This window comes from Lycium ferocissimum, chromosome 9 (genome assembly GCF_029784015.1).
Source record: "Lycium ferocissimum isolate CSIRO_LF1 chromosome 9, AGI_CSIRO_Lferr_CH_V1, whole genome shotgun sequence".
NCBI classification, from domain to species: domain Eukaryota; kingdom Viridiplantae; phylum Streptophyta; class Magnoliopsida; order Solanales; family Solanaceae; genus Lycium; species Lycium ferocissimum.
The window spans coordinates 50,464,223-50,480,023 of record NC_081350.1 but is presented as its reverse complement, the minus strand read 5'-3'; the positions used below and the strand labels follow the sequence as shown (position 1 = coordinate 50,480,023).

The 15,801-nt window shown below is 34.1% G+C and overlaps 1 protein-coding gene across 1 annotated transcript; it reads right to left on the bottom strand.

Moving 5' to 3' along the window:
* Positions 1-6,158: 6,158 nt before the first annotated feature.
* Positions 6,159-13,395, bottom strand: LOC132029347 (subtilisin-like protease SBT5.3). Its single transcript, XM_059418645.1, has 11 exons — positions 13,164-13,395; positions 12,887-12,996; positions 12,674-12,771; positions 11,654-11,818; positions 9,975-10,083; positions 8,671-9,211; positions 8,088-8,185; positions 7,766-8,011; positions 7,525-7,639; positions 7,222-7,435; positions 6,159-6,823 (listed from the first exon to the last, which is right to left on the bottom strand). The coding sequence occupies exons 1-11, from the start codon at positions 13,233-13,235 to the stop codon at positions 6,282-6,284; spliced, it is 2,310 nt and encodes a 769-aa protein (XP_059274628.1). The 5' UTR covers positions 13,236-13,395; the 3' UTR covers positions 6,159-6,281.
* Between the last annotated feature and the right edge of the window lie 2,406 nt (positions 13,396-15,801).

Below are 15,801 nucleotides of genomic sequence, written 5' to 3'. Positions count from 1 at the left end.
CTTTGAAGTTATTGACCGTACCAAAATGCATTTATTGGGGATTATTTGTGACGTAATCTTGTTATTTTGTTGAAAACCAAAGTTATGCCTTTTGCATCACAACTTTATGTCGGTTATGTAATAGGAGTTTGCGGGAGTCGGCATACTTTGTCATTTTATGAATAGAAGTTCCGCCCATTCCTAAGATAAATTAAGTTTGCATAGTTTGTTTGTGTTATAAATTTCAAATTTAAGCCCTTTGTAATTTGATGGTGTTCATTTTTAATCTCAACTTATCTTGTTCATAAAGCTGTTATTTTGTTGAAAATCCAAGTTATGCCCTTTCCATCACAACTTCATGGTGGTTGTGTAATCGAATTTTGCCGGGTCGGCATAGTTTCTCATTTTATAAATAGAAGTTCGCCATTACGGCATAATTTAAGTTCGAAAAGTTGCCAAAACCGCAACAAAGACAAACCCTTTGAAGTTATTGACCGGACAAAATGCATTTATCGGGGATTATTTGTGACGTAATGTCATTATTTTGTTGAAAACCAAAGTTATGCCATTTGCATCACAACTTATGCTTTTGAAGTTCCGCCTTTCAAAGAAATTAAGTTCGTAGAACTTGCCACAATAGCAACAAAGACAAAAGAAGATAACAACTTAATAAAAGAAAATAATAAAAGAAATAATGGACGAAGAATAAATGAGTGATAAGATGCTTGAAGTCTCGCCTTAGTAATACCAAAGTTTTGCCATTTCTTTTCGGCGCAGTGTGCATTATGCGTCAAGAATCATAAGATAAATTCATATAAACCATGTATAAGAGTGTGATGTTAGGATGACAATTTCCTCTTCCCCGTATCTTCGAATATGGATTGAGAGCCGGACCGTGGTTACGTCGTTGCCCTAGTGTGTCCAAAGAACTTGCATCTACCACATCCGTATGTGTACTTTGTCGATTCTCTCGCTTGGGCGATATCTTTTTGTTTGTTTTCTTCCAGTCTTATTTTAACATCAGGCGGCGTTATTTTAATATCCAAAATGTTTTGTGGAATAATCCATGAGTCTTGATTTCCAACTGATAGTATTTCACCTTTGTATGTCTCTTGGCAGGCTTGTTTCTTGAACCAGTCCGCACAGTATGTAGATTTTGGCAAACTTCTTTTGTCTATAACGCCATGGCATGTGTGCACGGTAACTCGTCGGTTGGAACTCCAAGCACTCACAAGTCATATTCTTCGGGTCTACATTGTATTGATATCCTTCATCTTTCACAACAAATTTGACGGGAGTTATGTTTTCTACCGTGGAAATTGACAATATAAATGAGTGATATTTTTTGTGGCAATTTTCGGATTATATGAGAGTTATGCCCTTTCCGGCATACTTCCCGTACATTGAAAATAATATTCGCCTCTTCCGGCGTAATCTAAGTATAAAATAGGGTCATAGTTGTTCCTTTGTCCAAGATAACTTTTGTGTTTGGTTAATTTTAAACTATCCATTGCTCATAAAACTAAGATTGAAGTGTGTGTTGGTAAAATCTACTTACTTTCATTGTGAGCATAAAAACAGTGTAATAGTTATGCCCTCACCGGCATAATTCCATGCTAGTTAATATAAGTTTCTGCCCCTTCCGGCAGAACTAAGTATAAAAATAGGGTGATAGTTTTTCCTTTATCCAGCATAACTTTTGTGTTTGGTTAAAATTAAACTATTCATTGCTCACCAATCTAATATTGAAGTGTGTGTTGGTAAAATGTACTTACTTTCATTGTGAAGCCTCTACTTATCTTTTCAAGCAGAATCTTTTCAGCCCAACACGTCAGGTCATGGGACGGTCCTGTTGCGTCCAATTTTCTCGGTAAAACCAATTTTGGAGCTTGTTCTCGGATGTAATCAATACATGCCATTATTGGCAACTCCCTTGCTTTCCTCAATACGAATTCATTGTCTCGACATTGTTTGTTGTGAGCATGTTGTAACGCCCGTTGGTGTGGAATGAACGTGCCCATCTTTCCGGTGGTTCTTCTTCTATGTATTCTCGCAGCTTTTGGGTCGATTTGTTGTATCCGTGACATATAGGTACGAAACTCGCTGTTTGTAGGTAGTTGCTTTGCATTGTAGAACAGTGATAGGATCGCTTCGGATGGGAAATATTTCAAGTTCTTCTCCAATAGATGCATATTCCATGCCGGGTATCTCGGATACGCTTCTTTGATTGCGATTTGCAATTGACGAGTGGCGATCGGAAAGAATTGATAGGTCTTTGCGCGTGCCAAACACCTTTTTCACGTGTCCGAAGAACCACCGTAGGATTCATTATTCTCGTAGTCGCAATACCAAATGCGAGAGGAAATATGCTGTTGTTTCCATCTTTTGCCATCGCTATCATGAGCACACCGCGGTATTTTGATTTCAAGGTTGCATCCACCATCATTACCGGTCTCAGTGTTTCCAACCCTCAATTGATGCTCCATACGCGAAAAAAGCATATTTAAACTTATTGTCGGCGGTCCATTTGATGTTAGCAACCGTTCCAGGATTTCTTAATTTCATCATGCGAAGATATTGCGGTAGAAGTGTGTAGTTATTTTCTTCGGGCTTCCTCTTATGACATTATAAGCGTGTTGGAGGGGAACGCCATGCTTTGTGGTAACCAATGTGCAAGACATATCTGCTTTTCATTTCTTCAATGACAAATTTGGGTGTTATCTCTTGTAGTGTATGGCGTACTAGGTCTGTAATGTATTCCGCTATGACTTTTGAAGTTGCATTCCTCATGTCAGAGGTGATGAAATTTATTGAACAACTATGTCTCTTTTCGAAGTTAACTACTTTGAAAAGTTCTGATCCTCTGAACCTTGAACTGTGGAAACGCCAAATGCGGTTGATCAACACATCCGATGTAATACCGTTGCGTGCATGACTTTTCTACCTTGTACCGTTGATGACGAGTAATTGCAATGTTATTCATGCACTTTTTCACCGTATCTTTGTCTTTGAATAAAATATATATATCATATATATATATCATTTTGTATCCTCTTCCTTTTTAGTGTCTTTGTTTTGTTGCATGGCTGTGTTTGTGTCTCTTCAACTGTCATGCTCGGAGTAAGTGATACAACATTCATTGAAGTTGGATGCTGAGAAAGGTCATTGTTTACAACTTGCTCAATGTTTGGCGGTCTCCGGCATACTTGTTATTAAGGTGGTTCAGAACAATGTTTGCCGTCTCCGGCATACTTGTTATTAAGGTGGTTCAGAACAATGCCGTTAACGGCATACTCTACTCCTGTAAATTGAACTTTTGCCTCCTCCGACATAAGCACTTTTTGTTTTCTTGATGATAATGCGGAATTGTTTTTGGTTAAAAAAAATTAAAAAAAATGAAAACCTCCTCTACCTTCATCCAAATAAAATCAAATGCACAATGATTATTCCAATTAGAGGATTGACTCAATCGGACTAATTTATACTTCTACATAAACTTAGAACTTTTGCCTTCTCCGCATACTTGTTATGAAATTGGTTCAAAACATTGCCGTTAACGCATACTCTACTCTTTTGTAAATTGAACTTTTGCCTCCTCCGGCATAATGAATTTTTGTTTTGCTGATGATAATGCAAGAATCGGACTAATTTATACTTCTACATAAACCGTAACTTTTGCCTTCTCCGCATACTTGTTATGAAATTGGTTCAAAACATTGCCGTTAACGGCATACTTACTCTTTTGCAAATTGAACTTTTGCCTCCTCCGCATACTTGTTCTAAATTTTTCTGATTCCTTAATTCAAGTTTAAATCGATAAGCATTGCCCGATTTAAATTGAATTTACTATAATTACAATTTCAAGTAAATAAGCATTGTATACTAATTTAATTAAGGTATAAAGTAATTAAAATCGAGCAAAGCATTAAATCCAATCGATTCTATTTTGTTCAAATAATTTTATAGTGCGTAATGTTCAATCCGAGCCGTATGTCATCTCGTTTCTTAATAATCGGTCGTAGAAGATGATCTTTTTCAAATATTAACAATCTAAACTCCATAAAATCGTTAAATTGAGTTGAATTAAGATTTGTACCTTTTACCGATGTTGTAGCACAGAAATCAATGGAGAAATCGGCTTGAAACAACGATTTGAATAATTGAGAAATACGGTTTGGGAACGAAGTTGGGCTGGGTTAACGATAGAAGGATTTGAGAATAACGATTTTTGTTGTGTTTTATATGTAACGGTTAGGGGTAGTAATGTCTTTTTACTATGTTAGTTTTGCTCGGAAGGGCAATAATTAAAGACCACCATTTTGAGGGGCAAAATCTAAAGACCAGCCCAAAAGAGGGGCATTCGCGCCAATTGCCCATATTTTTTTAAAGCCACATGATAGATTTTTTTCCAGTGGGTCGGGTCTGGTTAGTTTTAAAAAATGGGTAGACTTATTTTTTTTAATTGAAAATAAACTAAATGATTTTAAAAAAAAATTGTCAGCAAAATAGGTATATTTGCACTATTTTGTAACGGCAGGGGTGTATTTACACCACTTTTATAATGAAAATATATCTGATCTAAATCGCAAAGTTGAGGGATATATTTGCATCTTTTCCTTGATAACAATAATACTCCCTCCTTCCTCTTTTACTTGTCAAATGTCAAATTTATTAAAAATAAATTTTCTCTTTTACATATTCACTTTATCACATCAAATGGCACAAAAATTAAAGACCACCAAGATAGCGGCATTTGTGCGAATTGCACATCAATTACAGCAAGGTCTCCTTCAACTTATTTTAGAGCACAATTTTCAATAGTCCTCATTTCATTCTTAAATTTCGTGGTCAATCAAACAATACCGCATATTAATACAACTAATCTTATTCTCTCTTCAGATCTTCTTCTGCTATACATATTCATCAAAATTTCGATGGCTTAGCGTTGAAAATAATTTACTAGGTGGAAATACTTTTTTCATTATATTGAATTCTTAAAGTTCATCTAAAAATATTGTTGAGGGGCTATCGTTCCATTTGAAAGGTGAAGGGGATATTATCTCTCAATCCTTAAATACTAAAGGGTTAAAGTGAAATTTTATTGATCATACGTTTATAAATTTGGTGCATGCATTGAATCTAGATAAGTATTCTTAGCGAAAGTCACACCGGTAATTTTATGCAATCATCTCAAATAGATGGTGCAATTGTCTCATCAAGATTCAAGGTGATACACTTTAATGAGATGTAGTTATCATAACTATGTAAATATCACTATATAGAATGTACTACGAGTTCTGTTGTTCATTGAGCCATTCACGAAGACATTCTCATGGTATGAGAGCACTTATGGGTCTTATACCATGTGGTAAAAATAGCTATGTGCCAGAAAGACTTGGCTTACATTCTTTCTTGGTGCCAAAGAATGCAATGTCATGTGATGGAGATTGTACTTGTCATATGATGTAAATTGTAACCAATAACATTATTGATGAAGAGGGTGCATGTGACAATTGGACAAAGTTGAAAAGTCTACTTACTCTACAAATAAATTGTACCTAACGAAGATCACAGAAAATGTGAAAAAGCCCAAAGAAAATAGTTTGTAAGAAAAAGTTAAAAGTGTGAACAGTATTATAATGAGGTAGAATAATCAAAAGAGGGCTCTTTCTTTTGAGTGTGTAGTGTTTTCTGGAGTATTTTACTCAAGATTACCAATATAAAACTATTCTTATTATAATGGAGTACTTTGCTCCTCTTGATCCGTGGGTTTTCCCTTATTCAAAAGGTTTTTCATGTTAAAATTTGATGTCCTTGTTACTTTTAATTTTGTTGATTACCGTGTCTCTTGATGTTCCATTGTTATTATTGTTCTTTAGAATATATTTTTTTGAGTGCTAGTTTTCCAACATATCTACTCTTAATGTGTGTTTCATATAGATGTAGTTATTTGAACTTTAAAGGTTCCGATTTGAAGTTCTATAATAACCCGCTTGATTTATTGAATTCGAAATTTAATAGTTACACTTATTTAGTGAATTGTGTAACACATATACATGACATGATTCAAAAATATAGGTCATATTACTAGGTCCGCCGCTGCATATAATACGGAGTCCATGCATAGCTCATTGAATCATTCAACAAAACATTCTCATGAAATATACAGCAGTTGCACGAGTGAACAATAGTGTCCACTTTTATATAATTAAGATGATTGCAATTTTTCGAATACTTTTGAGTGCAATGAATAGTATTATACAGGTAACAATAAGTGGAGAAATGAATGCTACCTAAAAGTCTTAACTAGCTTTCACTACAATGGGACTTCTAACATAGTGCTTGTTATTATCAGACCATATTAACTGACCAAACACATAATCTTTTGGAGCAAAATGTCCTTTAACTTGCAGAGTAACCTTGAAACTTTTCTCCTCTCCAATCTTTTTGAACTCCAATGTGTTTGGCTCAACAACAACAGAAATTCCAACCGGGGAGCGAATACGAGCTTTATAAGTGCCCGGGGATCCAACATTCTTCAAAGTTCTAGTCACAACGACCGAGCTATTGAGCTTGGGCACTGTGATTGAGGGTAGGTTCAAATTGATAAAACTAATGATAGGCTTAGGACATTTGAAGTAGCCTTGTGTGAAGAAGCTGATTTGAGTTTCGTTGTACCCTTGGGCGCAGAGAAAGTTCATATAATCATCAATAGTTAGGTCATAAACCAAGCCAGGGTCCATGGCGCGATTTGGCCATACGTGTCCTGATCCATAAGAAAATGGTGATACCTTAAGGTCAGTCGAATTTGTCATTGGCTTGAAAGTGTTATCTCGCGTTCTAGCTGCACAAGAAGAGCAGTAACAAGGCATCATAATCATATAAAGGTTCTCATAAAACTTATTTAGTTCTTATTCGTGATGCCTAATATGATCAAGAATTTCAGAAAAGTTGCATTCAACACTTAAATTGTATAACCAGACAACAAGCCTTGACCTAATGTGCCTCCCCTAACAGGCTTTATTAGATCTTTAATAGGGCCTACAATACTACCAGTCCACATGAATACATAAAGTGATTCATGCCCAACAAATAATCCAATATATAAACGGCCCAAGTCATGAACACCAACCATATTTACTTAGCCCTTTTTATAAAACGCAATAATTAAGTTAATGTTAGTCCTCATTTAGTAAAAATTCTAACGTCATATGCATAATCGAAAGGGTTGTTAAGCCCTACCAGATGTCATAATTGCAGATTTGATAGCTGCGGGGCTCCAAGTTGGATGGAGAGTTTTCAAAAGGCCAACAACACCGGCAACGTGAGGGCATGACATTGAAGTGCCTGTCATTGTGTTAAATTTAACTCGGCGATTATCTAAACCTATTTCTGCAGGCCCTTGAACTCCAGTAAAGGCAGCTAGTATGCTAACTCCCGGGGCAGTAATATCTGGCTGGAAATATAATGCCGTATAAATACTCATAAGAATGGCAATATTTTCTTTAATATACTTGAAATAACAATATTGAAAAGGTAGAAAACCTTAAGAATCTCTGGTGTCACCCTATTGGGTCCAATGGAAGAAAAGGCAGCCATAATTGGTGCTGCCTTCGTTCCCAATTCAGTTGTTGGCCGAGTAATGGAACCTGTAGCCGTCCTGTTCAAGCAGAAAAAGAAGGGCAATATAAAGGATTCTGGTTATGCTATGTGCATACTAATTTAATTTGTTGTGCCATGAAAATTTAATTCAACATCATGGTTAGCATAACGCGAATTAATATACCTTGTTGAATTAATATAAGATAAGATTTCAAGTCCATCGGAGTAACTGATAAGAGTTGCAGGGCAGAGGTAAGGCTCAGCATACATTTCACTTCCAAAGAACGCGCTGTTGAGTATAACGATACCAACTGCACCTACTAAAGTCGCTTGCGTGCACTTGTCAAACGCTGGACTACCCCCTCTATTGCAAACTAAAATAGCCCCCTTTGCCTTCTTAGGGTCCAACGTCCCTGCAATGCAAAAGTTACTGCACAAGCACTTATAAAAGTTAGCTAAGTGAGATTAGTTTGTATTAAGCAGTAGGGAAGAGAAGTATTACTCACGCTTCTTGAGCTGTTGCATTGGCAATTTTAGCAGATGCACCGGTAATAAGTGGGAACGATTCGCCTTTGGGCAGTACTCCAGTAGCAAGGCTTACTCCCTGAAAACCAAAAATCCGAATACTGTTAAATCACCACATAAGCCTCGCTTATGAGAACTGACGATTCTTAACTCTCCACAAGGAACTCGTCCCCAAAGAATATACAGTCAAATCTCTCTGTAACAGTCTCATTTTTTCTTATATACTTTGGCTTTTATAGCGATAGGTTGTTATACACCTATTACAACATTTGACATTTAGATATTGTTTGGCTTTTATAGATAAAGATTATCGAAAGAAAAGTGAAACTAGTAAATTAAAATCAACTAATATTTGAGAAAGGTTATTACAGAGGGGTAATTTTACAAAGAGTGTACTGTTACAATGATAAATGTTGTTGTTATAGAGAGGTAAAATATAAATTAAAAAGTTGATTAAAAAAATTGGTTGCTATCATCAAATGCTGTTATATAGGGCGGTTGTTATAGAAAGGTCTGACTGCATTGTTTTGCAGACAAAAAGAATAGTGGACAAGAGAAACATACTCGGAAACGCTTATTGTTTCCTAGGACAACATAGCTGGAAAACTCGCGATCAATGGTGCTTGCCCCCACGGTAATGAGCCAAGGTGCAGTGTTGGCTATTGTACCAGGGTAAGCACCCGAATTACCACCCGAGGTTACCACAACAATGCCATGCTTAACAGCATGAAACGAACCGATAGCAATACTGTCAAGGACATATGGTACTGGTAGTCCTCCCATTGATATTGAAAGTACATCAACGCCGTCATGAATTGCCATATCGAATGCAGCCAAGACATCTGCATCAGTGCACGAGTCGGATGGAATAATAGGAGGCCAGCAAGCCTTGTAAGCCGCTACTCGTGCTCTTGGTGATCCTCCCTTTGCTGTGCCATTTCCGTACCCGAAAATGTTTGCTCCCTCGACAAAATTTCCACCGGCTGTGGACAACGTGTGGGATCCGTGCCCTAAAGTGTCTCGTGGCGTGTAGAATTTGGACGTTACAAGAGGTCCTGCCGCAGCAGCGAATCCTTTGATGAAGTATCTTGCTCCAATCAACTTCCTTCAATATTTAAGGAAAACTCCAAAAGTCAAAAAGTTATCTTGATTTTAAGCTAGCATAAACCTGTGTAAATCATACTTCATTCGTTCCAATTTATATGATGGACTTTGCTTTTGTGTCATTCCAAAATGTTTTCATTTTTATACAATATTCATAACTTTCAAGAATTGATCAAATTCATTAAACTACTTAAATATTAAACTTTGATGTGATTTTTCATCTGCCAAACTAACTTTTGCACAGCAACTTTAATATTACTTCACTACTAGAAATATTAAATACCCTTCAACTATGGAAATTGAACATATTTGAGCTCCATTTGAATTTGACCCAAATTTTGAGGCGTAAATTTGAGCAAGTCCACTAACAGTAAGGGCATATTTGGGATCAAATTCACAAGTCCACTAACAGTAAGGGCATATTTAGGACCACGTAATTAAATGAAGGGTTAATTTGTTCTATTTTTTTTTTTTTTTATAGTTGAGGGGTAAATCTGAGGCTATCCACTAATGGTAATGGTATAGTTGGAACTACATTCAAATGAAGGGTTAATTTGTTCTATTTTTTATAGTTGAGGGGCAAATCCGAAGCTAATGGTAAGGGTATAGTTGGGATCAAATTCAAATGGTGGACAAATTTATTCTTTTTCTCATAATTGAGGGATATTTTGACCCTTTTCCCTTGTATAAATATTATTTACCCTGTCAATATATGTGAATATAAACTTAATTTTGAAAACAGACTGTTGGAAATAGAGACGCACCTATTGCAACGGAAGGTGGGATCAGAACCAGTTTGGCAAGTTCCTTTCCACCTTGATGGAATTGGTCCCATTCCTTCATCACTAAAGCTTTCTGATTCTGGCCAAACACCTGTGAGCATTGAGGAAATATAATCAGTAATTCATTAAAAACAACATAATCAGTAATTCATTAAAAACAATATAATCAGTATAATTTCACAGATGGGGCCTAGAAAGAGTGATGTGTACACAGACCTTAAGAAAAAATAAAGGATGATCAACTCTTGGAAAAATTGATGGGATGATCATCAAGTTAAATTAGCTTTCAAATGCCAATAAAAAAAATTAGGTTATTTCATCCATCAATCTAAGTTTTGGTGATGGCGTTACTCAATAATTATACTTGTGGGAAGTAACAAGTGTCTACTGAAACAGTTTAGATTGATACGCGTAAAGACGAAGTTTAAAATTTAAAATTTATGAGTTTTCAACTTGTTACTTATTTTAATTACTAAAGTTATAGCAAAAGTATTTCTCAATAAAAGAATCCTCTACTTTATATAAGTATCATGAAAATCACTAAATTATTTTTTATAACAAAACAATCATTCAATTTCTCATAAGTATGACACAAGATCATTAGAATGCCATACATTTTCAATTAAAAGACGTGTATATAACTTAAATAAATAAAACACAACTTCATTCCGAAATTAATAATCTAGTTATCCAAATTCTTTAAACGAGCCATGGTTGATAAAGCAAGCTCTGTAAAGTGAAGAAGTCGTTGTCGAATGTGAAACTGGATTGGCCAAGTTGGGGAGAATAATGAGATCTTGGTACATTAAATATTTAAATATATAGTTTATTGTCAAGTAGACACTCTAGCTTCCCAGAAAGTGATTATCAAATATTAAAATATGTGTAATAAATAATACATACATCTTACATCAATAAAGTCAATGATCCACGTGACTTACAATAAGAAATTGCAAAAAGAATTACAAAATGTATTTAAGAAGCGAAAAGATGGATTATAGTTCATTACAAGGAATTTAAGAAAAAGTTTTAAAATATGCTGAATTGTTATAAAAGAACTTAACTTATATGCTTTAATCTTATGCTATCATTTTTCACTCTTTAGGTATATATGACCTCCTTGACAAGTAACTAACCCTGTACCAATTTATGTGGCGCTATTTGGATTTCGAAAGTTAAAATTTTTAGTTTTGATTGTAATTTCGGATATGAAATCTTAAAATTTTTTGAAATAAAATTTACATATTTAGAATGTTCATAGTAAGAGTAATTGACAATTTAAAATGCTTACAGGGCATTTAAAAAATTTGAAGTTAAAGAAAACTTGTTAATTTGACTTTCAAAATTCGAATGATGTCATATAAATTGAGACGGATGGAATAGTAAATATAATTTGGAAAACCAACATTACGTAAAAAGGACCACAGTTTAGATTATATTGATACAACATGAATTTATGCGCAAGGTTATTAGATATAGATAATGAAGGATTGTGATGGGATGAATAGAATTTCTTCATTTTATTCAGAGTTTTTGAGTATGAGCTTTGGGGCTGAAAAAATTCTGATAGGAGCATTTTCCCTTTTGATGATAAACTTAACACGGTACAAATTCATATTAATCAAACCAAATGAGAAAAAAAAAGTACAAAAAACTCATACCAGAATCAATGTTGCCAATAATAATGTCTTCTCCAAATCTTGCTTTCTTCCATAAAGAGCTTTTAGGGATTTTTCCCTCATGCTCCAACCCCATGAAGTTCCATGATCTAGTTGTGTGTAGTTCTTTGCCCTTGTTCAAAAATACTGATACTACCTTTGGATGCTCTGCAAAAAGGTTCATATAGATACAGTCATAAGCGGATCTAAAGCGGTTCTGTCGATTAAACTGAACTCAATTATTGTTTTTCGCTTGAATTACATATACATGTGAAAAAATTTATTCTCTATCTCAATTTATGTTACACTTTTTGCTTTTCAAATTCAAATGTTTTAATTTTGACCGCGTGTTTAAACGGAGAAACTTTAAGTTTCTCAAAATAAAATTTACATATACTTGAAAACTACTTAAAAATTAATATAAGTCACAATAATTTAAAATATTTAAAGGCGTACGAAAAAAATCAACGAACAACTCATTTGACTCTCGAAATCCAAACACCGTGAGGGAGGGGGGAGTAAAATTTATATGTATAATCTGCGTCAGAACCAGGAATATATTTTGCTAAAGGTGTTCATGGAGATATCCGAGATTTAATTTATAAGTATAAATTAAGAAGTAATAACTGACCTATATACGTAGCATAATATTACAAAGAAGGGTGTTCCACTTAATGAAGGACACAATCGGGTTCATTCAGACCCATTATTTTTATGCGAAATATAGATATATATGTGAAAACTCACTAAAATTTCAATCAGTATTAAATTTGAACTCATTATTTTTTAATACAATTAGTTTGATGTTAAAAATTTAAAAGGTCAAACTCATCAAGTTTTAAATTTAGAATCTGTCTCTCATTCAACTAACCACCCTTCCATATAGCTTCCCTAAGATTACGCTCACTGACTTAATTAGATGCTAAATTCACCTCTGACACAGTAAAAAAATGTATACTGAAGTAAATTAAAGAAGAAAAAAGGTGCAGTAGATGGAAAATCAGACCATTTAAGAATGCTTACTGGATAATGCTGCAGCTTCTTCATCTTCAAGCATGGCAGCAAAGCCATTGATGTGTCTTGTATAAGAGTAGAAAATTGCATCCTTTGCCTTTTCAACACTAATTAATATTGAGATATCAAACATGTTAGAAGAAAAAAAAGACTTAAAGGTATTTCAAGATTTGGGATTTCATATAATCAAATAATAAAGTACCAAAGTTTTCATTTACTTACCTTCCTAAGTGTGTTCCAAGAAATTCATGATGGGAATTAGTAACTCTATCAAAATCAATGGATGTTGCTTCTTTTCCATGTGAATGTGCACCCAAATACACCACATATGACTATATACAAAAAAACAAATTATTTTCATTACTAAAAAAAAATCTTAAAATTCCAACTGAAATTCTAATTTCGTCGAAAATTAATAACAAAATATAGTATATGTAATGATGCAAGTAGTGATAACAAATGTACAATTTACAAAGAGAATTGAAAGACAAACGTTTACCTTTTTTATGGCAAATGTGGGTGTAAGCAATAGAATAAAAAGAATAGAAAGAAGACATATTGTTTTTCTCATATTTTCTTGAAAAAAACCACAAATCTTCACTCTCCTCTTTGTGCAACCAGCTTCTCTTCTTCTTCTTCCTTGTTAGTTCTTCCCTCAAAGTAAAATGAGGGAAAATCTACTTTCCTATAAACAAGGTTCCTATTTTATAAGGAGTCTTATTGGTTGAGTCACTGACCATATAGAATGAATTTAAAAAAAATTGTTAGATCTTATTTTTATTTGGAAGAACCATTGACTTTAGAAAGTATATTGTTATTTATGGGCTACGAATGGAATTATTGCATGTTGTATTGTATGAATCCAATTCTCTTAATTTAAATCTAGATCATATATAGGGAAAACTCTTAAAGGATTTACTAAATATTTTATGGGTCAAACATTTCATATTTTGTTAATCTTAAATCCAATTTTTATGTTAAACATTTTGGCGCCCACTGGTGAGCGTTAACTGTCAATAAAAATTATCTCATCTTACTTTTTTTACCGTAACTTATCGTCTATTTCACAATATCATAACTTGTCTGTGGCACTATATTACAAATTCAATTATTAATCTTAATCTAAATTTTAGGTTAAACAAATTTCCTTTCTGAATATATTAAAGAAAATGTAAAAGATTTGCATATGAAATAAGTTCCCTGGTATTGGTTATGGGACCATTAAGAAGGAATTACCCCATAAATGATAGAATGGCTCTTGTTAGCTACTTTTTTATTTTATCGCAACTTGTTTATGTAGTAATACTATTATACATTTACCAAAAAAAAAAAGTACTATTATCCCTCTAATGACCAGAATTTCTTGGATTTGAGGCTATCATAAGCATAGGAATTTGGAATATTATAGTTTCAAAGAGAATGACAAAGCGAAATATAGAAGTAGCAAATAATTCCATCCATGTGCTATGCTAAAAGTTGTTTGGGATTGGAGAGACATTATATATATCTTCACTAAACACGATGACGGAAAGAAATATTTTTTTTAAAAAAGAAAAGTTGGAATAAAGTAATAGAACCTTTGATACCTCAATTATTGAAATTTTAATTTTGATCCTTGTAAAATTTGAATGTGTACATTTAACCTTGGGAAAAAGATTCAAAACACACTTAAACTATGACCAAAGTTGTCATAAGCACACCCAAACTTTGTAGAGGTTCTAGGACCCCCTTCGACTCATTTTTGTGTATTATTGACGTTTTTATAAGGACAAAGTCACCCAAACTCAAATGAGTGTATGCACGCGCTCTTGAAAAGTTAAAATCAGACGTGTCTTTTTCATTTCTCAACTTTCCGAAAATTCAAACCCAAAAAACTCTCCACCTCCCATTCGATTTCTACTCGAATCATATGTGTAATCACTCAAATCATAGCATTTTGTTCTGCAAATCACTTTGAATCACACTTAAACTAAGTTTAGCTTACAACATTGCGGTGAATTTTCAAGGTTGTCGTCGATTTAGCTTCAAGGTTGTGTCAAACTGTTAGTGGACTAAAAAACACCAGGTTAGTCGTGTTCTTTGTCACTATTTTACGCATATTTTTTTTCTATATTATATAGGATTTGTGATATTGTCAACTGAAATTCTAGGGTTTGTCGAAAAATTATGGGTTTTTTTTTTCTAGTATAAATTGGGGTTAAGAGGTGTGTAATCTTATGTTGTGTATTATTGTTGTTGTATGTGTGTCCAATCCATTTTCACCCCAAAATTTGATTTTATACAACATTTGGCCATCTATTGTCACATGTTTGAATTTAATTGTTGCTATTTTATGTGTGTGTGGGGTATTGATTGTTGTTGGCCATCTATTGTTGTTGTATGTGTGTGGTATTGATTGTTTGTACTACTATTGATTTGCAATTTCAGGTATGAGTGGGTTTATATTGGTAACATTCAGATGATACCATGGTGGGGTTTTGGATGTTAGTAGTGAGGAACCACAGTATGAGGGTGGACAAATAATAGAATTTTTGGATGTTAATGTGGTTAGGATGTCTTTTTTTTTCTTTGAACTGAGAGACTATATTAAAGAACTAGGGTATACTACAAGTTGCTCATTTTGTGTTAGGATACCTAATAGTGACAGTCTTGTAGAAATCTAAACTGATCAGGACATTTTTGAACTTTCACAAAGTTTTGAAAATGGGGATATTATTGAAATCTATGTCTGTCACATGGTTGATAATTTAGATGGTCCCATTGCTTTGTTGGAGTACACTAACACTAGGCCCAATGAGGAATCTTTTGCTGCTTTTAGTGAAGAAGAGGATGGGTGTGTTCAATAAGGGGATGGTTCTGCTTTTAATACAGAACCAACAACTACTTTTAATACTAAACCAGAAGCTACTAAAACTATTGCACCTGCTGAAATCGAGAAGATCGCATCTCAACCAACAGCTCCTGAAATTGCTGCTGCTGATGACCCATTAAGTAGTGAATTTCCTATTCTTGAATCTAATCAATCCGCCGATGATAGTTCTGAGTCTGACCAAATTGAACTATCTAATGAACGTGATGTTGAACATAAAAGTGATGATGTTCATGAAGAGTGCATAAATTTGAGGGCTGAAAGGAGG

Bases quoted from the DNA above. Each gene is read 5' to 3' on its own strand.
- LOC132029347 (XM_059418645.1), bottom strand. From the start codon at position 13,235: ATGAGAAAAACAATATGTCTTCTTTCTATTCTTTTTATTCTATTGCTT. The intron at 12,997-13,163 runs GTAAACGTTTGT...TTTTGTATATAG, and splicing joins CCACATTTGCCATAAAAAAG to TCATATGTGGTGTATTTGGG. The intron at 9,212-9,974 runs GTGCGTCTCTAT...TAAATATTGAAG, and splicing joins CCCACCTTCCGTTGCAATAG to GAAGTTGATTGGAGCAAGAT.